This window comes from Bufo bufo, chromosome 4 (assembly GCF_905171765.1).
Source record: "Bufo bufo chromosome 4, aBufBuf1.1, whole genome shotgun sequence".
NCBI lineage: Eukaryota > Metazoa > Chordata > Amphibia > Anura > Bufonidae > Bufo > Bufo bufo.
This window is the reverse complement of record NC_053392.1, coordinates 613,560,689-613,582,452: the sequence shown is the minus strand read 5'-3', so window position 1 is coordinate 613,582,452 and position 21,764 is coordinate 613,560,689. Positions and strand designations below refer to the sequence as shown.

At 42.4% G+C, this 21,764-nt stretch overlaps 1 protein-coding gene across 3 annotated transcripts in view; it reads left to right on the top strand.

Moving 5' to 3' along the window:
* The window catches only part of LOC120999691 (zinc finger protein OZF-like), an 88,250-nt gene that overhangs the window by 25,064 nt on the left and 41,422 nt on the right, over positions 1-21,764 (top strand). For 2 of the 3 annotated variants that reach the window (XM_040430713.1, XM_040430714.1), the window contains exon 5: positions 2,955-3,984. The exons of the other annotated variant lie outside the window; for it this stretch is intronic. In XM_040430713.1, the coding sequence (XP_040286647.1) occupies positions 2,955-3,712 (758 nt within the window). In that variant the 3' untranslated portion in view covers positions 3,713-3,984. Of the gene's footprint in view, positions 1-2,954; positions 3,985-21,764 lie in introns of those variants that run through there. 3 annotated transcript variants of the gene reach the window in all.

The following is a 21,764-nucleotide window of genomic DNA, read 5'->3' as shown; positions in this document are numbered from 1 at the left end:
ACAATTCTCTACGTGTTCTCTTCTTTTCTTTTCTTTTTCTGTATGTTCTTGTTTATTAATCTGAACAATTGATAATAATTCTCACACATACCATCCTCATGTCAGTGTCACGAATGGTGTTGCAGAAAGCTGGAACTTATAAATAAACATCCGACTGGCTTGATCCCAAACTAAGGAGCATATGGGTGAGCCCTATAAAACCCCTAGAGCTCTCCCTGACTGCTATGCCCATGCAAAGGTCTTTATGGTAGACGATTGCATGCCCGCGTACTTCATACTATGTGACACCTGAAAACCCTATAATAGTGAGGGGACACGACCACCGGCTCCCTGCACTTAATACGGACTGAGTCAGGGTCACCTAGAATCAAGCCAGAAAGGAAACACAAATAAAGAAAAAACACTTATCTGAAGAATCAGCAGTAGCAGCCTCCAGCAGTGAACAACTCATCCAGGAAGAAGTATAAACCGCAAAGTGAGGCAATATGGGAGGGAATATAAAGGGAGACAATTAGTGTAAATAGGTGACAGCTGGGAGAAGGAAAGGAGATGACAAAGTGAAATCAAAACAAAGAACGTCATGCAATAGGTAGAGAAGAACGTCTAACAGACCTTCTCACAGGACTGGCGGTGACAGTCAGATTATGATTGATAATTCCTTGTTCAGAGGTATTTGCTTCTGTTTTTGTGTAAGAGCAAATTGCTAATAAAAAATGATTGAACAGTAAAAGAAAAATTAACTTTAATAAGGAAATGTGTTTTGCAATTTAGCATGTATAAGAGTAGGTCTAGGTAATGTCCAGAAAATACACTGCTCAAAAAAATAAAGGGAACACTTAAACAACACAATGTAACTCCAAGTCAATCACACTTCTGTGAAATCAAACTGTCCACTTAGGAAGCAACACTGAGTGACAATCAATTTCACATGCTGTTGTGCAAATGGAATAGACAACAGGTAGAAATTATAGGCAATTAGCAAGACACCCCCAATAAAGGAGTGGTTCTGCAGGTGGTAACCACAGACCAGTTCTCAGTTCCTATGCTTCCTGGCTGATGTTTTGGTCACTTTTGAATGCTGGCGGTGCTTTCACTCTAGTGGTAGCATGAGATGGAGTCTACAACCCACTCAAGTGGCTCAGGTAGTGCAGCTTATCCAGGATGGCACATCAATGCGAGCTGTGGCAAGAAGGTTTGCTGTGTCTGTCAGCGTAGTGTTCAGAGCATGGAGGCGCTACCAGGAGACAGGCCAGTACATCAGGAGACGTGGAGGAGGCAGTAGGAGGGCAACAACCCAGCAGCAGGACCGCTACCTCCGCCTTTGTGTAAGGAGGAACAGGAGAAGCACTGCCAGAGCCCTGCAAAATGACCTCCAGCAAGCCACAAATGTGCATGTGTCTGCTCAAACAGTCAGAAACAGTCTCCATGAGGGTGATATGAGGGCCCGACGTCCACAGGTGGGGGTTGTGCTTACAGCCCAACACCGTGCAGGACGTTTGGCATTTGCCAGAGAACACCAAGATTGGGAAATTCGCCACTGGCGCCCTGTGCTCTTCACAGATGAAAGCAGGTTCACACTGAGCACATGTGACAGAGTCTAAAGACGCCGTGGAGAACGCTCTGCTGCCTGCAACATCCTCCAGCATGATCGGTTTGGCATTGAGTCAGTAATGGTGTGGGGTGGCATTTCTTTGGAGGGCCGCACAGCCCTCCATGTGCTCGCCAGAGGTAGCCTGACTGCCATTAGGTACCGAGATGAGATCCTCAGACCCCTTGTGAGACCATATGCTGGTGCGGTTGGCCCTGGGTTCCTCCTAATGCAAGACAATGCTAGACCTCATGTGGATGGAGTGTGTCAGCAGTTCCTGCAAGACGAAGGCATTGATGCTATGGACTGGCCCGCCCGTTCCCCAGACCTGAATCGAATTGAGCACATCTGGGACATCATGTCTCGCTCTATCCACCAACGTCACGTTGCACCACAGACTGTCCAGGAGTTGGCAGATGCTTTAGTCCAGGTCTGGGAGGAGATCCCTCAGGAGACCGTCCGCCACCTCATCACGAGCATGCACAGGCATTGTAGGGAGGTCATACAGGCACGTGGAGGCCACACACACTACTGAGCCTCATTTTGACTTGTTTTAAGGACATTACATCAAAGTTGGATCAGCCTGTAGTGTGTTTTTCCACTTTAATTTTGAGTGTGACTCCAAATCCAGACCTCCATGGGTTAAAAAATTTGATTTCCATTTTTTTTTTTTTGTGTGATTTTGTTGTCAGCACATTCAACTATGTAAAGAACAAAGTATTTCAGAAGAATATTTAATTAATTCAGATCTAGGATGTGTTATTTTTGTGTTCCCTTTATTTTTTTGAGCAGTGTACATAGGCCCCATGAAATTGCAGTAGGTGGTCACACAAGCTTTTAGCTAATCCTAGCAGTGGACCCTCTCAGCCACAATCTAATTGGCACTGGTAAATATAAGTGAAAACCTGGTGTTCATTCGTTAATAATGTTCTCAAAAGTGTGAAAAGTTTGTTAAGCATATGGGTGACATAGAGCATATGTTAGGGCCATACAGTGGGCGTATACTCAGGTGGTGTGTACATGTTCATGCCAAATTTGCTTCCATTCATGATATCTATCCTATACACTTTGGGGGAGCTTGTGTTGTCTGTTGACATTGGGATGTATTACTGTATGGTCTGGATAGAAACACTTTTGCTATCTCTACAAGGGATTAAATTCTGGGAACTTTGCAGACTAAAAACTCCTGAAAACGTTATACAGGTAAATGTGATTTACTTGTTAAATTGTACATTATCCTGTGTTATTACATTTCTGATTTACTTTGTTTCCTGATCCTGGCTTACTATTGTTTTAGTAAACCTTAAATGAATAATACAAAATCATTTGCTTTGGGAAAATAAGAAAATTTTGTTTAATTTTCTAGGTGAAGACGGGTTGAGCAGCTTCCATGGATACTTCAATTTATCTTCCTACCATGAAGTAGAAGATAACAATACCACACAAGCTTATTCAATAACTCCTAATGTACCCTCAGTCTTTCAAAGCGAAGATCTATCCACCGACACCACTGGTCACAAGAAAAGTTTGTACAATCAATCACTGATTGGCCAAACAAGAACTAAACAGAAATGTGGGAGTCATACTTTGCATAAGAGAAATCATCACAAATCCTTTTCATGCTCTGAATGTGGGAAATCTTTTACCAGGAAATTAATTCTAGTTGAACATCAGAGAACTCACACAGGAGAGAAGCCTTATTCATGTTCTGAATGTGGGAAATCTTTTACCAGGAAATTAATTCTAGTTGAACATCAGAGGACTCACACAGGAGAGAAGCCATTTTCATGTTCAGAATGCAGAAAATCTTTTACCAGTCAAACAAATTTTATTCGGCATCAGAGAACTCACACTGGGGAGAAGCCATTTTCATGTCCTGAATGTGGGAAGTGTTTTAGTCAGAAATCAGATCTTGTGTGCCATCTAAGAATCCACTTAGGGGAGAAGCCATTTTCATGTTCAGAATGTGGGAAATGTTTTACCAGTCAACCAAATTTTATTCGTCATCAGAGAACTCACACTGGGGAGAAGCCATTTCCATGTCCCGAATGTGGGAAGTGTTTTAGTCAGAAATCAACTCTTTCTAGACATGAGAGAACTCATTTAGAGGAGAAGCCATTTTAATGTTTAGATTGTAGGAAATGTGGAGCTTCATTGTAGGACCTGCAGCCTTCTGATTTATAACATAATGTGGTTTTACGAGACTTTAATACCGATGACCTATTCTCAGGATAGGTCATCAGTACCTGAACAATGGAGATCCAACAGCTGGAACGCCCACTGATGACCTGTTGGAGAAGGCATCAGCGCTCACAGTAGCGCCACTGCCTTCTTTTAGCTTTTTCTAGGCCAGTGACAACATATTCATTGGTCAAGTGGCCTAGGCGCAGCTCACCTCCATAGAAGTGAATTGGGCCGAGCTTCAATTCCAAGCACAGCCGCTATACTATGTATGGCACTGTGCTTGGTGAGCTGAGAGAAGTCTGTGGTGCTCACAGGAGCTCCGGTCCCTTTTCAAATAGCTGATCGGTAGGGGTTCTGGGTGTTGGACTCGCACAATCAGATACTGATGACCTATTCTGAGGATAGGTTATCCGTATTAAAGTCTTCGAAAAAAACTTTTAACCCCTCACATTGGCACTACTGCTGTGCCCGCGAGAGTAGGACCACAGGTGTAATACATGGCCATCATCCTGGCTGCACAACATAGATCACTGATCACTGTTTAACTCCCTGCCTGCTGTTATCAAAGCTGATAGGGGAAGCAAAAGGTCATCCCATTAAGACATTGATGGAAATTCTGAGACAAATTTGCCATCTTACTGGTCGTGAGGAGTACGGAACATGTTGTTTTATTTTTTGGTCATTTTCCTATCTGTATGATTACATAATAGAAAAGACACAGATGAGAATACATAGGGACATGGACATACCTGTGAGAGTAATTGGTCAATGCCAACATTATATTCCTATGGTACATATAATAGGCATGATTTATGTATACATATATATCAGTATAGCGGAACCTTAATTTTATTCTATTTGAATTCTGTATGAACTTTATCATCTATTCCATTGTTCCATAACAACACATTCTGAAGGCCGTCTGTAATTGTGCTGTGACATGAATATTTGTAAGGAAAAGGGAGTATTTCACTCAATTTGGAACATATTGAAGTAGATTACAAGAGATGCAGTGTGAACAGATATAAATCAATGATTTCAGAGATTCTAGGAAATGTTTATTGCTTTTCCACAATTAATGGATCCAGATGGTCAGTATACGTGTCAAAATTGGGTCCAGTATCAGTCAATTGAACGTTTACTTAGTTTTCAAACCACAAGATATTGACAATATGTTATCACGTGTAATTATGCAATCTGCCACGTTTAATTTTAGGTATTGTAACCGCCTGGTAACTCCCAGTTACTCCCATTATCATAAAGGTATATTAATAAGGATATTTGGGATGGGTCTTTCAGATCTCCTTAGATACAGCAACATCGTCTGTGTCTTTGTCATCGGCCGATTTAATTATTTTCTACCTGAATATTGAAGTACTCTGACATACCCTATTGTAGAGCATATCATAGGGCCATATAGTGAGCATATACAGAAGTCATGTGTACATGTTAATGTTCAATAAATTTTCCAATTTACACTGTCCCTATCCTGTCTATACCCAATCTATAAAATAGATATAGAGATCACTTCTTTAAATTTGGAATTTAAGTTTTATTTGCCCATGTCAATACTGTAAAGAAAACTCTCTGGAGTACCAGAGATCCAAAATGTCCAAACACTCCTGGCAGTGAAAGGGTTAAAAGAAACTCTTTGGATAATATTGAACCCATTATGTCTGGATTTAAGGAAGTACAGCCAGTGTGGTCCAGAAGTGAACTGAACATACTCCAGGTGATGTCATCGAGGCCATAACAGACCCGTCGCACCAGCTGCAGTCACAACCACTTGTAATGGAAGTGATTTACCAGTGGCTCCTGGAAATGTAGATTTGGTCCACAGAGCTGAAGATGATGAAAACCCTACTATCAGAATATTCATTTTTTTAATAGATAGTCCAAGAGTGTTGTCAAAGTCTGAGAAAACTAAAATAAGAAAACCTCTACTAAAGGGGGATATTACTGGTGAAGTAAGGATCATTTTCACCTCTGATGTCATTAAATATCCTCAAAGTTTTCATCCTAACATAGAATTTCATTTCCTGAGGTACAAGCTACTACCATAGAATGGACAAACCCTTCGATCCAGTATGCCTATTAATGTATTTTATTTTGTGGATTTTTTACTATGAATTCTTTATGAAGATTCTAGTTTTCAAATTTTGTCTTCCAAAATTGCGTAAACGGATTGTGAAATTGCTCATATCAAATTAAAGGACAGAATATACCGTATGAAAGAAAGCATTTTGGTGTCCATGATGAAAGATTATTCTTATGGTTGGAGGGGCTCACAATGTTCAGTTGAGTTTTCCTCTGCAATGATTATTAAATTTTCTTCCTATGGGATAATAATAATCTTGTCATCTATTAGGCCTTGGCTACACTGCAACTTTTTGAAGCACGACTGATAGATTTTAACTTTCGAACTACTAGTAGTGGCAACAGAAGTAGCATAGCATGGAACGTATAAGGAAATAGATTGGCTGTCTATGAGTTGCCACTGCCCGATAGGGAAACAAAACTTGCTACCTGCTAAGGCGTTCTAGTGCATGACAAAATTGTTTACAGCTTACAGATGCTTGTACAGATGCTCTATCATGAACAATGTTGAATTCTAGCAAGTTGGAACGTTGCAGATTAAGTGGAGACTTGCAGACCATTCTGTCGCTGCAAGTCCAGAAGAGTGTTCCTCGCCACGTAAGAATGGCTGAAAAGGGAGACAGTCTCCTGAACATTGCCAGCACCTTGCACAAGCCAGTGTACATTTTTAAAAAGTGTTGCACAACTAGGTTGATGACGTGCGCCCTGCAGGGAGCATGTGTTATTTCCCCCAGGATCAGGGCCTCCATGATGTTGTGGTCATTGTCGCTGACCGCCATGCCCAGTTGGAGTCGGCGGGGTGACAGCCAGTGGAATGTTTGCTGCATGATTTACCAACGGTTTGCCTGTGTGGCTACTCTCGCCCAGGCCGATCAGCAACAACACGGCGTGGCAACACTTGACTTGACACATGTAATTGGAAAGAGGGGTAGTACGAGCGACCCTGTGCCCTGCTGCTGTTGGGGACAGGCAAGCATCCATGGATGAGGAGGCGGATAAGTGGCTGGTGTGTGAGCCAGGCTGACACAATCATGGGGGAGTCAAAAGGACCGGGCCTCATTGCTGGGGTGCTGCCTTGTCACTGCCAGAAAAGACATTGACCGGTTGGGCGGTGAAAGAGATGTATTCTCCCTGCCCGTAAGAGCTGCTCCAGGTGTCCTCCGTGGCATGAACCCTACCACACAGTGAGAATTGCAACCCAATTGGAGCAGCCCATGGTCTTTTCCACATAAGAGTTCAAGGCAGGGATGGCTTTTTGAGAGAAATAATGCCAGCTAGGTATCTTGCAGCGAGGCTGAGTGCACGCTGTCAGCTCTCTAAAGGCAGCAGACTCTACTAAATGGTACAGCAGCAACTGCACCGCCAGCAACTTGGCGAGGTGGGAATTAAGCTTTCACAATAGGGGATTGCTGAGTGCGTATAGTTGTTTTCTGGACACTCATTCCATTATCGATGACTGACAAGGGAGCAGAAGAAAAGTCTGAGCGGGAGAGGCAAAAAGTGATGATGATGATGTGAATGACACCGTGCTAGTAGCCCATGGATGCAGCCTGGCTGCCACAAGGAAGACCAGGAGAAGGAGGAAACTCTTGTTCCGGTAAATGGTGGCAACCCCTGTTTTCCTATGGGATGGGGTGATGCTGCTTCATGTGCTTCAATAGAGCTGTGGTGCCTATGTTTGTGTTTGGCTGCCCATGGCTTATTTTATTTTTGCAGAACTTACACAGGGCAATGCTTCTGTCTTCCAGCAGCATGGAGAAAATCTACCAGATAGGAGATGCTCGCGCACAGCTAGAGGCAGGCAAGCTTGGCTTAGCTCTGGCACGTTTTGGGCCTAATGCACCCACAGTGTCACTGGCATCACCAGATCCTGAAGCAGATATGGCCTCCTCCTCAGCACCCTGATCCGTCTCCCAGGTCCTGTCCAACACACAATCATCATTGGAATCCACCCCCTCCCTGCCACATTTATCAGACTGTGAGATATAATGGTGGGCTTCTTGACTCCCTCCCCTGCTCTGCATTTTCCCCAACTACCACTGTCGCTGCCCCCACCGCCAATACAATGGCTATGTATGCCACTATTACCACCATCAACATAGCTATGCAAGGTGTCCCCATCCTTCTCCTGAACCTCCTCCTCAGGGCAGTCCAAACTCTGACTGCTGTCACACAAGTTATCAACAGGGAGACTCTCTTGAGAATCTGCCATAATGTGTAATGCCAATTCTTATGAAAAAGGAAGATGCCCACTAGCAGGAGGAATTCTGTGACCCCTGGCTCCAAGGCACGGAAATCATCCCCATCTCGTCCTGCTGTGACTGAGAGCCAGGAAGATCTGCGGCCTACTACTACTTCTGGCCAGATTGCTGATGCTGCTACTTCCCATATTTTGGCTCTGGGAGGACAAGGTTAGACCTGACTCTTTCCTTTGGAACCCTTCCGTATTCCTGTCATTTTTTTGGCCTGATATACACAGTCACACAAAGTATACAATGGTTTGCAAGTCTGTTTTCTGGATCTTTAAGGCAGAGAGGCACAATAAAATGTCCTTCCCTTTCCACCAGCACATGGAAGACAATATGCAAATTCAGAAAAAAGCTTTTTCAAGTGCAAAAAACAAGTTGTCAACCTACTATGAGATTACTTATCTAGTACACTACTCTCTGGATTATAAAATTTTAAAACATATGTATTGCTATACACACATGGGCAAAAATATTAATATCTTTCTGTTAAAGAAAGAAAAACCCACAATGGTCACTGAAATAACTTGAAACTGACTTGAAACTAACAATAAATAATAAGCAAACTAACAATTAATACATAAAAAAAAATACAAAGAAAAACGCTAATGAAAATCAGACATTGCTTTTGAATTGTGGTTCAACAGAATAATAAAAAAAAAACAGACTAATGAAACTGGTGTGGACAAAAGTTATGGTACCCCTAGAAAAGATTGAAAATAATTTAAACTTAGGGACATGTTAAACTAAGGTGTGTCCTGTAATTAACATCACAGGTGTCTTCAAACTTGTGAACAGTCTGCTTATTTACAGGGTGAAAACTAGTCCCTGTGCTGTTTGGTATCATGGTGTGTACCACACTGACCATGGACCAAATAAAGCTAAGGAGAGAGTTGTCTCAGAAGATTAGAAAGAAAATTCTAGACAAACATGGTAAAAATAGAGGGACACATTTATTAAGACCAGTGTTTTAGACGCCGGTTTTAATAAAAGGCCCATAGCTGGCGGTGGTTCCGCCGAAGTTATGAAGAGGTGAAGGACTCTCCATAACTTCGGCACATCCAGTGCCAGTTCTAAATAAAAAAATAAAATAAAAAAAACACAATGCAACAGCACTTTGCAGACCAAATAAAGTACAATAATGCAATAGTAATAGAAAATATTCTGGTGCTAATGCTACGCTTATTTTGTAAAATTGAGATTCTTGGCAAATGCATTTTGCACAAAATGTATTTGCCAAGAATCTAAATTTTACAAAATAAGGGTAGCATTAGCCCCATAATTTTTTCTATTACTATGGCATTATTGTACTTTATGTGGTTTGCAGAGTGCTGTTGCATTGTGTTTTTTTCCTTTGCTTTTCTAGCCATGGCAGCGTGCACCTGCGCATTGGGATGTGCTCACTGACCCCCTTTTTGTTTGCAATTCTAAATTTAAGACAGCTTCCGACATTTACATTTAGACCATTTTCTGCGGCTAAAAGAGGCGTAGAAAATTATGAATAAGTCGGGACTGCCAGCTCGTCCCCTCCTCCGCCCACTCCATGCCCACAATTTTAGTCCTGGTGTGAGCGGGGTGCTATCTGCGTATTTAGGCGTATTTCAAAATAGTAAATGACCCCCAAATTATAGCCTTAGACCATCTCCAAACAGCTTGATGTTCCTGTTACTACAGTTGCACATATTATTTAGAAGTTTAAGGTCTATGAGACTATAGTCAACCTCCCTGGCCGCAATTAGAAAATAATGAAAAAATTGAAGAGATGGATAATACAAGTGGTAACCAAAGAGCCCAGAACAACTTCCAAAGACATTAGCGGTGAATTCCAAGATCAAGGTACATCAGTGTCAGATCGCACCATCTGTCGCTGTCTTAGCCAAAGTGGACTTTAGGGAAGACAAGGAGGAATCCACTGTTGAAAATCAGAAAAATCAGTGTGACTGGAATTTGCAAAAATGCATATTGACAAGCCACAAAGCTTCTGGTAGAATGTTCTTTGGGCAAATGAAACAAAACTGGATTTTTTGGCAAGTCACATCAGCTCGTTCACAGATGCAAAAATCAAGCATCCAAAGAAAAGAACATTGTACCTACCATGAAACATGGAGAAGGCTTGGTTATGTTTTGGGGCTGATTTACTGCATTTGGCACAGGGTGTCTTAAATCTGTGCAGGATACAATTAAATCTCAAGACTATCAAGGCATTCTGGTGCTAAATGTACTGCACAATCTCAAAAAGCTTGGTCTCAGTTCCAGGTCATGGGTCTTCCAACAGGATAATGACCCAAAACACACAGATAAAAACATCCAAGAATGGCTAAGAACAAAGGATTAGACTACTCTGAAGTGGCCTTCTATGAGCCCTGGCAACAAAATATTAAGTTAAAGGAACCATAATTTTTGTCCAGGCCGGTTTCATTAGTTTTCTTAAATTATTCTCTTGAACCATTATTCCAAAGCAATGTCTGATCTTTAGTAAATTTATATGTATTATTACTTTTGTCAGTTTCAAGTTATTTTGGTGACCAGTGGATACCAACAATTTTGTCCACATTTGTATTCTAAAAAAAAAAACGTGAACTGTCTGGAGATGCCCTAAAACAGATTTCAGACTAGTATTTCAAGTTTTCACTCAGAGATTTCAAATTCTACCCTCTGTATTGTAAGACACACGTTGCACACTAGTATTGCTAGGGCCTTGAACTGTCTGGAGAGGCGCTGACACCGATTTTTGACTTCTATTTCAGGTGTTTTCACTTATATTTCAAACTCTATACACTGGATGGTAAAACATGTGTTGTACAGTTGTATTGAGCGTATTCCCCCCATCCCTACACACCCACAGAATAAAGTGTTCATGCAGGTAGCTGCTTTTGAGATTCTTCAGTAGCTGCAGCTGTGTTATAAGGCAGTAGCTGCAACTGAAAGGCACTGCCTGGCATACCCAGCCTCATCTCCTCACTTTTCACTTCATTTCTAAAAGCTTTTCCTGCCTTTCCATATTCTTCTTCTTTCTAGCCTTTCCCTTCACTGTCCCTCACACTAGAATAGAAGCTTGATTGTGCCTATACACTATCCCCAAGATCATTTTCTGTCAGACACTGCTTAGAACCATCTACCCTCTTTCACAGCCCAACACAGAATGATGTTCTGCGAGGGCACCTCCTTGCCTGCTGCAGGCACTAATTGGCTCATCTAGGTCATCTGTGACCTGTGAGCCAATCAGGGCAAGCCCTTCCCCTCACTTCCTTCCTTTTCCCGCCAACATATGTAGTAAAATGGCACTGTGTGTCATTTTACTGGATTCCTCTGAAGCAAACCTGAAAAACTTCGAGTTCGTCTGGAAGAAAAAAAATTTGGAAGTTCATAACAAAACAGGTTCGTTACTAACTGATTCGCTCATCTCTAATTACCTTTGCTTTTGCTTTCCATATACTACCATGTCTGTAACAATTTTTTTTGTAAACCTTGAATAAAAACATTGAAATATAGATAGGGGTGGTAAGAGTGGAGAAGTAATGAATACATTTCCTCTAGTAATTGGCAAAGCCCAGGAACCTTTGGATGGCTCTGAGGCCAGTCGGACAAAGTCATTCAAGAACCGCGGTAAGCTTCTCTGGCTCCCTCTGAATACCACGGTCAGAGAAGGAAGTTCTCTTGAAAAGTTACTTCTCAAACATATAATCTGTTCTCTTGAACCATGACCTGGCATAACCTGTAGTCTCCAGACAGGAAGCACAGCAGATTGATAAGACATTTTGGGCTCCAGCAAAAGATCTGTCCCAGTCAATCATGGGTGCATAAAGGCAGGACCATGTTTATTAGCGTTGGTCGAGCACCAAAGTGCTCGTGTGCTCTAGGGCTCGAGTACAACACTTCCCGATGCTGTTTATACTAGTTCCTGGATGAAGTGTTCACTGCTGGAGGCTGCTGCTGCTGCTGTTTGCTCAGATAAGTTTTTTCCTTTATTGTGTTTCCTTGCTGGCTTGATTCTAGGTGACCCTGACTCCGTCCGTATTAAGTGCAGGGAGCCGGTGGTCGTGTCCCACTATTATAGGGTTTTCAGGTATCACACAGTCTTAGGTACGTGGGCATGCAATTGTCTACCATTGAGATCCTTGCATGTGCATAGCAGTCAGGGAGAGCTCTTAGGGTTTTATAGGGCTCACCTATATGCTCCTTAGTTTGGGATAAAGCTAGTCAGTCGTTTATTTATAAGTTCCAGCTATCTGCAACTTCACCCGTGACATTATAAACCGCCAAAACCGTCTTAAGCATGGATCCGGTTTCAGCCTTGATTGACCGCATGCAAGGTCTTTCGCTGGAGGTAGCAGATCTCCATAAAACTGTGTCTCAGTTTCAGGTGACCGGTTCTGCTGGCGTTCATGGAGTTTGTTCCGAGCCTAAGATCTCGCTTCCGGATACGTTCTCCGGAGGTAGTGAGAATTTTGTTCGCTTTAGAGAGGCTTGCAAACTCCATTTTCGCCTACTTCCCCATTCCTCTGGTGATGAGGTGATGAGGAGCAGAGGGTGGGGATCATCATCTCGCTGCTCAGGGATAACGCTCAGTCTTTTCCTGCCGGTGGGGGCACGGCCCTTCCGATCGGTAGATGAATTTTGTGTAGCCCTGGGGCAGATATATGATGACCCAAATCGTATTGCTCTGGCTGAATCGAAACTGCGTCTTTTATGCCAGGGTAAACAGTCCGCAGAGATATATTGTTCTGAATTTCGGAGATGGGCAGCTGATACTGTTTGAAATGATGCTGCACTCCGAAGTCAATTTTGCCATGGTCTTTCGGAAAGATTGAAAAATGCATTTGCTTTTCATGAGAGACCAGCGTCCTTAGAGTCTGCCATGTCTCTAGCTGTTCGTATTGACAGGCGTCTTAGAGAGAGAAAGGAGATTACTCTTTCCTGTCATATTCAGCCCAAGGACAGTGGGGCTGTCTCATTCAGTGCGCAGGGGTCTCAGTCTGTCTCAATCCCCTCTGAGGAGGAGGCCATGCAGCTGGGTTTGCTTGCCTCTGATAGTAGAGGATTCAGCTCTCGGAGGAGGGTTTGTTTCTGTTGTGGTGGTATAAATCATTTGGCTAATGTTTGCCCCTCTAGGAGGTTCATGGAGTTTTCTGAGAGTAATAAAAATAAAAAAAAACTCTCAAAAATTTTTCCATTTGCTACTATTGGCAAGGTTGATGCGGTAATTGAAGATTTTCCGTTTGCTTGTAGTTCCCGTTTTCTCCTACCTGCCAGGGTGGCGCTAGCCAGCAAGAACATTATTTGTGAGATTTTTGGAGCTAGTGGAGCAGCTGTCAATCTCATTGATAATCAATTTGCAACAACGCATGGTTTCCAGGTGTGCACTTTGGAAAAGGATATACCTGTGTTTGCTATTGATTCCACTCCACTTTCTCAAAGATCGTTAAAGGGCATAGTTCACAATATCCGTTTGACTGTGGGTGACGCTCATGTTGAGGATATGTCATGTTTCGTCTTAAACGGATTACCTACTCCTCTAGTGTTGGGGCTACCCTGGCTCACTAAACATAACCCCACCATTGATTGGCAAGCAAGGCAAATAAATAGTTGGAGTGAGTTTTGCAGAGAATAATTGCCTCACGGCGTCTCTTTCAGAGGTTTCTACCAAGACTGTGTCATCTTTTCTCTCAGAATTTTCTGATGTGTTTTTCGAGAGTGGTGTCCAGGAGTTGCACCCTCACCGGGAGTACGACTGCCCTATTAATCTCGTCCCAGGCGCCAAGCTGCCAAAATCACGATTATACAATCTCTCCCAACCTGAAAGAGTCGCTATGCGTACTTATATCTCTGAGAGCCTGAGAAAGGGACACATCCGACCCTCGAAGTCACCTGTTGCCGCTGGTTTTCTTTTTGTTAAGAAAAAAGATGCTTCTTTAAGACCTTAATAAAAATATAGAAGAGGGGCACACCTACATAAAGAACCACTTATGGAGAGAAATATATAGCTATAGGAATTTATTGCTTATTTAAAACTATATAGTAATATTATTAAAACAATTAAAATACATAAAACATAAATAACCAATGATGATATGGATGTTAACTATGCAGATTAATATATAAATATGTAAAATGTCACCAAATAGTAAACAGTTCATTAAATTAGCATTTTGTTCAGTCTGAAAGTATGAGAAATGGATGCAAAACAAATTGTCAATATAAAAAATCGATAAAAAATCGTATTGATCTCAATAAGTCTTGCAATGTTTAAAAGATCTTACGATATTTGAAAAAAATCGCACACAGAAAAGGATAACAAAAGACTTTGTTCGTAGTTTCTATATAGTCATAGTTGTACTCCCTATTTTGTAGGAGTCTGCCTGCTTCTTTGCATACACTGTGGCGTCCCACGTGTTGCGAAGTTAAAATTTTTATTCGTACCTTGTTCTTTGCTGGCTCTCCCTATAGGTGAATTCTACTTGGGATCTTCGGTGAATATAAAAGTCAATGGTATGCCGATTTTTCGGACAGCAGTCGAGAAATTTCAGTTATTTCAATCGCAAATTTTCAGAACAACCAATTTTCAAACCAACAGTTGAGAGTTACGATTATTTCAATCGAAGATTTTTCAAGTCTCTCTGACTTACTCAGGTTTGTGTTGCTCAAGCTCGGCCTCTGCGTCCCACGTGTTTCTGGTGTCACCGATCCTCTTGTTTTATTCTTTTGCTGCTGAAGCGCTCCAGAGATTATGATGTCCAAAGTGTAGCTTGTTTATTATCCATAAGAAGACTTCCTCATACGCGTTTCGGAGTTAAATGCGACTCCTTCCTCAGTGGTTGTCTTTCCTATGGATATGGTGAGTTTAAATACCTTTTCAAAAGGCTGTTCCCAATCAGGTATTTGGAGCTGGATCCAAACTAGGAAATGGATCTGCATTCGATTTGGTTGCTCTCCATTTTCACTTTTAGGTATTCGATTATATTTTTATCTTTCTTTCAGCGGGTTTATCTGCATTATTAGTGCGTTTTCATTTAAAAAAGCACTAGTGCTAATGTTTTACACACATAAATAAAAATTCTAAAACTTCGATCGAAAAGATTCATTAATAGTCGTATTTGTAGATGAACATATTTTAGTATTGGACAGGGGAAGGACTAGATGAACATATTTTAGTAGTGGACAGGGGAAGGACTAGATGAACATATTTTAGTAGTGGACAGGGGAAGGACTACAAATACATCTACAAATACGACTATTAATGAAACTTAGGAATTTTTGCTTAATTGTTTTGAAGAATCTTTTCGATCGAAGTTTTAGAATTTTTAGATGAGGAGTTTTCGATGAGAAATCGTCGATTAAATTCTCGATCAAACTTTCGACGAAGGTCCTCATATGAGGTCTCGCCGATAAAATTGCTTTAGGAATATAATGTATGGAAATGTTTTATAAAAGTTTTAGAAATATATGTTGAATTTTATATAGAATTTTATATAGATTTTTAAGAATTGATGCATTGTGCCAAATGTACTTATGAATGTATGTACATTTGGCATAATACCTGATTGGGAACAGCCTTTTGAAAAGGTATTTAAACCCACCATATCCATAGGAAAGACAACCACTGAGGAAGGAGTCGCAGTTAACTCCGAAACGGGTATGGGGAAGTCTTCTTATGAATAATAAACAAGCTACACTTTGGACATCATAATCTCTGGAGCGCTTCAGCAGCAAAAGAATAAAACAAGGGGATCGGTGACACCAGAAACACGTGGGACGCCGAGGCCGAGCTTGAGCAACACAAACCTGAGTAAGTCAGAGAGACTTGAAAAATCTTTGATTGAAATAATCGTAACTCTCAACTGTTGGTTTGAAAATTGGTTGTTGTGAAAATTTGCGATTGAAATAACTGCAATTTCTCAACTGCTGTCCGAAAAATCGGCATACCATTGACTTTTATATTCACCGAAGATCCCAAGTAGAACTCGCCTATAGGGAGAGCCAGCAAAGAACAAGGTACGAATAAAGTTTTGAACTTCGCAACACATGGGACGCCACAGTGTATGCAAAGAAGCAGGCAGACTCCTATTTTTCAAATATCGTAAGATCTTTTAACCGCCTCTGGACCGCCTAACGCAGGATCGCGTTCTGGAGGCGGCAGCTCTGCGCACAGTCACGCATATACGCGTTATCTCGCGAGACGCGGGATTTCCTGTGAACGCGTGCACAGGATCGGAAGGTAAGCGAGTGGATCTCTAGCCTGCCAGCGGCGATCATTCGCTGGCAGGCTGGAGATGCGATTTTTTTAACCCCTAACAGGTATATTAGACGCTGTTTTGATAACAGCATCTAATATACCTGCTACCTGGTCCTCTGGTGGTCCCTTTTGCTTGGATCGACCACCAGAGGACACAGGCAGCTCAGTAATAAGTAGCACCAAACACCACTACACTACACCCCCCCTGTCACTTATTAACCCCTTATTAACCCCTGATCACCCCATATAGACTCCCTGATCACCCCCCTGTCATTGATCACCCCCCTGTCATTGATCACCCCCCTGTAAGGCTCCATTCAGACGTCCGTATGTTTTGTTACGGATCCACGGATACATGGATCGGATCCGCAAAACACATCCGAACGTCTGAATGGAGCCTCACAGGGGGGTGATCACCCCATATAGACTCCCTAATCACCCCCCTGTCATTGATCACCCCCCTGTCATTGATCACCCCCCTGTAAGGCTCCATTCAGACGTCCGTATGTTTTTTTACGGATACATGGATCGGATCTGCAAAACACATACGGACATCTGAATGGAGCCTTACAGGGGGGTGATCAATGACAGGGGGGTGATCACCCATTATAGACTCCCTGATCACCCCCCTGTCATTGATCACCCCCGTCATTGATCACCCCCCTGTAAGGCTCCATTCAGAAGTCCATATGTTTTTTACAGATCCACGGATACATGGATCGGATCCGCAAAACACATACGGACATCTGAATGGAGCCTTACAGGGGGGTGATCAATGACAGTGGGGTGATCACCCCATATAGACTCCCTGATCACCCCCCTGTCATTGATCACCCCCCTGTAAGGCTCCATTCAGACATTTTTTTGGCCCAAGTTAGCGGAAATTTTAAGAAAAAAAACCAAAAAAAAACAAAGTCTCATATTCCACTAACTTGTGTCAAAAAATAAAATCTCACATGAACTCACCATACCCCTCACGGAATCCAAATGCGTAAATTTTTTTAGACATTTATATTCCAGACTTCTCACGCTTTAGGGCCCCTAAAATGCCAGGGCAGTATAAATACCCCACATGTGAACCCATTTCGGAAAGAAGACACCCCAAGGTATTCCGTGAGGGGCATATTGAGTCCATGAAAGATTGAAATTTTTGTCCCAAGTTAGTGGAAAGGGAGACTTTGTGAGAAAAAAAATAAATCAATTTCCACTAACTTGTGCCAAAAAAAAAAAATTTCTATGAACTCGCCATGCCCCTCATTGAATACCTTGGGGTGTCTTGTTTCCAAAATGGGGTCACATGTGGGGTATTTATACTGCCCTGGCATTTTAGGGGCCCTAAAGCGTGAGAAGAAGTCTGGGATCCAAATGTCTAAAAATGCCCTCATAAAAGGAATTTGGGCCCCTTTGCGCATCTAGGCTGCAAAAAAGTGTCACACATGTGGTATCGCCGTACTCAGGAGAAGTTGGACAATGTGTTTTGGGGTGTCATTTTACATATACCCATGCTGGGTGAGATAAATATCTTGGTCAAATGCCAACTTTGTATAAAAAAATGGGAAAAGTTGTCTTTTGCCAAGATATTTCTCTCACCCAGCATGGGTATATGTAAAATGACACCCCAAAACACATTGACCAACTTCTCCTGAGTACGGCAATACCACGTGTGACACTTTTTTGCAGCCTAGGTGGGCAAAGGGGCCCACATTCCAAAGAGCACCTTTAGGATTTCACAGGTCATTTTTTACACATTTTGAATTCAAAATACTTCCCACACATTAGGGCCCCTTAATTGCCAGGGCAGTATAACTACCCCACAAGTGACCCCATTTTGGAAAGAAGACACCCCAAGGTATTCCGTGAGGGGCATGGCGAGTTCCTAGAATTTTTATATTTTTTGTCACAAGTTAGCGGAAAATTATGATTTTTTTTCTTTTTTTTTTTTTCTTACAAAGTCTCATATTCCACTAACTTGTGACAAAAAATAAAAAAAATCCATGAACTCACTATGTCCATCACGAAATACCTTGGGGTGTCTTCTTTCCAAAATGGGGTCACTTGTGGGGTAGTTATACTGCCCTGGCATTCTAGGGGCCCTAATGTGTGGTAAGTAGTTTGATATCAAAATGTGTAAAAAATGACCTGTGAAATCCTAAAGGTGCTCTTTGGAATGTGGGCCCCTTTGCCCACCTAGGCTGCAAAAAAGTGTCACACATGTGGTATCGCCGTACTCAGGAGAAGTTGGGCAATGTGTTTTGGGGTGTCATTTTACATATACCCATGCTGGGTGAGATAAATATCTTGGTCAAATGCCAACTTTGTATAAAAAAATGGGAAAAGTTGTCTTTTGCCGAGATATTTCTCTCACCCAGCATGGGTATATGTAAAATGACACCCCAAAAGGTTTTTCTGTACTTCTGTACTTCATAAAGGAAATCGCAGACTCTAAGAATGACCATAGTTTCTTCTATGGTGACTGTAACCCTCTCAGTACACCTTCTCCAGGACTTGCAAACACACGTATAACACACAGAGACCACAGGGGCCCAGTATCAGTGAAGAGAACTTATGTTCAACCTGCACCCGCTACGGTTCTTCAAAGGACTTGGCAAAACAAGAAACTTGAGGATCCAAATCGCCAATGTCCCATACATAACAAGCCACATCCACTTAAGAAATGCATCAGCTTGAGAAAGAAACCTCTACAAGAACATAAGGAACTTTTAAAGGAATTTGGAGTTTGTTTCAGATGCTCTGCCTCCACAGTACACCTTGCAAAAGACTGTAAAACTGTCATTAAATGCATGGAATGCGGTAGTGACAAGTACAAGCCCTTCATCTGTACCAACACAGGTCTACTCCATCCACAGACATCCCTCCCAGGCATGGCGGGCATGGCAAAGCATGGCGAGGAGCACACTGAACAAACAACTGCCTCCACCCCAGTATTCTCTACATGCACTGAAGTCTGTGGGGAAGGACTTTGTGAGAAATCCTGTGCAAAGATATGCTTGGTTCATGTATACACAAAGGGCCAGCCAGAAAGGGCCATAAGACTGTATACCATTCTAGATGATCAGAGTAACCGATCTCTTGAAAGTACAAGGTTCTTTGATCTCTTAGACATAGCAGGATATGCTCTACCTTATACCCTAGGTACTTGTGCAGGCATTACATAAGTCTTGGGTAGAAGAGCCAGTGGCCTCGTAGTTACTCCTCTCAATAGCAACTTGTAAATACCCTTGCCTACTATCATCGAGAGTAATCAGATCCCAACTAACAAGGATGAGATCCCCACTCCTGAAGCTGCCTTGCACCATACTCACTTGAAGGACATAGCTAACCAAATACCAGCCTTTGATGAAAATGCTGATATCCTGCTGTTACTCGGGAGAGACATTTTTCCTTTAAAACACACATTCTGCCAAATAGACGCACTACTTGTTTTCCACGATGACAACATCACTATAGTGTGAAAGAAAGGCTGTGTGACAAAAGTACGCAAGATCGCATCATACTGGATGATAGGATAGCATTTATCTTCCAGGATGACAACATTGGTAACACAGTGTTTGAGGTAACCACAAAAGACAATGAGTTAGTGGCCATGATGGAAGACAAAGAATTCTTGAGAACCATGAGTAAAAGAGTTCTACCAAGATGATTCTAACAGCTGGGTGGCACCGCTACCATTCCACACTCCAAGGAAGAGAATTCCAAATAATAGACAACATGCAGATTTACGGTTCATCTCTTTAGAGCACAACCTGAACCTGAAACCGGAGATAAAGAAACATTTTGTCGAATTTATGCAGAAGGTGTTTGAGAGAGATCATGCTGAGCCTGCACCCCCTATTACTCAAGGAGAAGAATGCTGGTACCTCCCGTGTTTTGGTGTCTACCATCCTCGCAAGCCTGACCAGATTAGGGTGGTCTTCGACTCAAGCGCTCGTCATGAAGGCGTTTCTCTCAATGACAATCTTCACACTAGGCCTAACCTGAACAACAACCTCCTAAGAGTCTTACTCCGCTTTAGACAAGAGCCAATTGCCATTATGGCCGACATCCAACAAATCTTTTATTGTTTCATTGTCCGTGAAGACAACAGAAACTTCCTCAGGTTCTGATGGTACCGAAATAATGATGTCAACGATGAGGTTATAGACTATCGGATGAAAGTACACGTTTTCAGTAATAGCCCTTCCCCCAAAGTTGTCATTTACAGGCTGTGAAAATGACCCAAGAAGGTGAACAAGATTTCGGGTCTGATGCACGTCAGTTTGTTGAAAAGAACTTCTACGTAGATGACGTTCTCAAGTCTCTACCTACGGAAGAAGAAGCCACCGACCTTCTCATCAGAACTCAGAACATGCTCGCTACTGCCGACCTCAGACTACACAAAATCATCTCTAACAGCAATGAGGTAATGAGAGCATTTTCTTCTGATGATCATGCTGTCAGTGCTAAGGAATTTCAACTAGGGTCTGAACTTTCCCTCACGCAACGCAGCCTTGGATTGCTCTGGGATGTTAAACAAGACACGTTCACATTTCAAACATCAGTCTGTGACAAGCCCTTCACAAAACAAGGAGTACTGTCTGCAGAAAACAGTATCTATGATCCCTTGGGATTTATAGCACCCTTTACTATTCAGGGCAAGATATTACTCAGACTACTTCAGAGAACACTGACTGGGATACCCCTTTACCCAAAGAGAAACAACAAAAGTGGGAATCATAAAAGCAGTCCCTCCAGGCATTGGAACAGTTTAAGATACCACGATCTTACACTCTTGCGTCCTTAAAGAATGCCACCAGACTAGAGATCCATGTCTTCTCTGATGCATCCATGGAAGCCATAGCCACGGTAGTCTATCTCCGGGTTGTACACCCAAACGGTGAAATAGGTGTAGGATTTGTCATGGGCAAGGCCAAGGATTGGAGAGGCAGAACAGCAGTACTTCAGTGATGCAGAGTCTTGTCTCTAATTGAAGTGCTTGATGTGTATAAGTTATAGTACTGATTTATGATGTCCTTTTTTGACTTCAGCCTTGTTTAACTATTTGTCATGCTTCGGTGTAGGAGGGAACAGGGAATCAGGCCTGAGAACTAGGGAAGGAAGATGGACACCTCCTAGGGAAAACCCTAACCAAAATCCTGACTGACTACCAGTATGAACAGACCCCAAAGGTAGGTTGTCATGCCCCACTCTGACGATGTGCGGAGGTCGGCCAGGATTGCAGCACGAGTTTAGTGTTTGTTTTGGAGTCATGCTGGATCCGCCCCTCATCAGGTGCACTGGGTGGAGTCATTAGTTTAAATAGCTCCTCTGCCCAGGGTCCTGAGCGGATTATATTCATTATTGTGATCTTGGAAGCTAGGAAGGAAGGTTGGCTGTCTGCTCCAGCTCAGGAAGATAA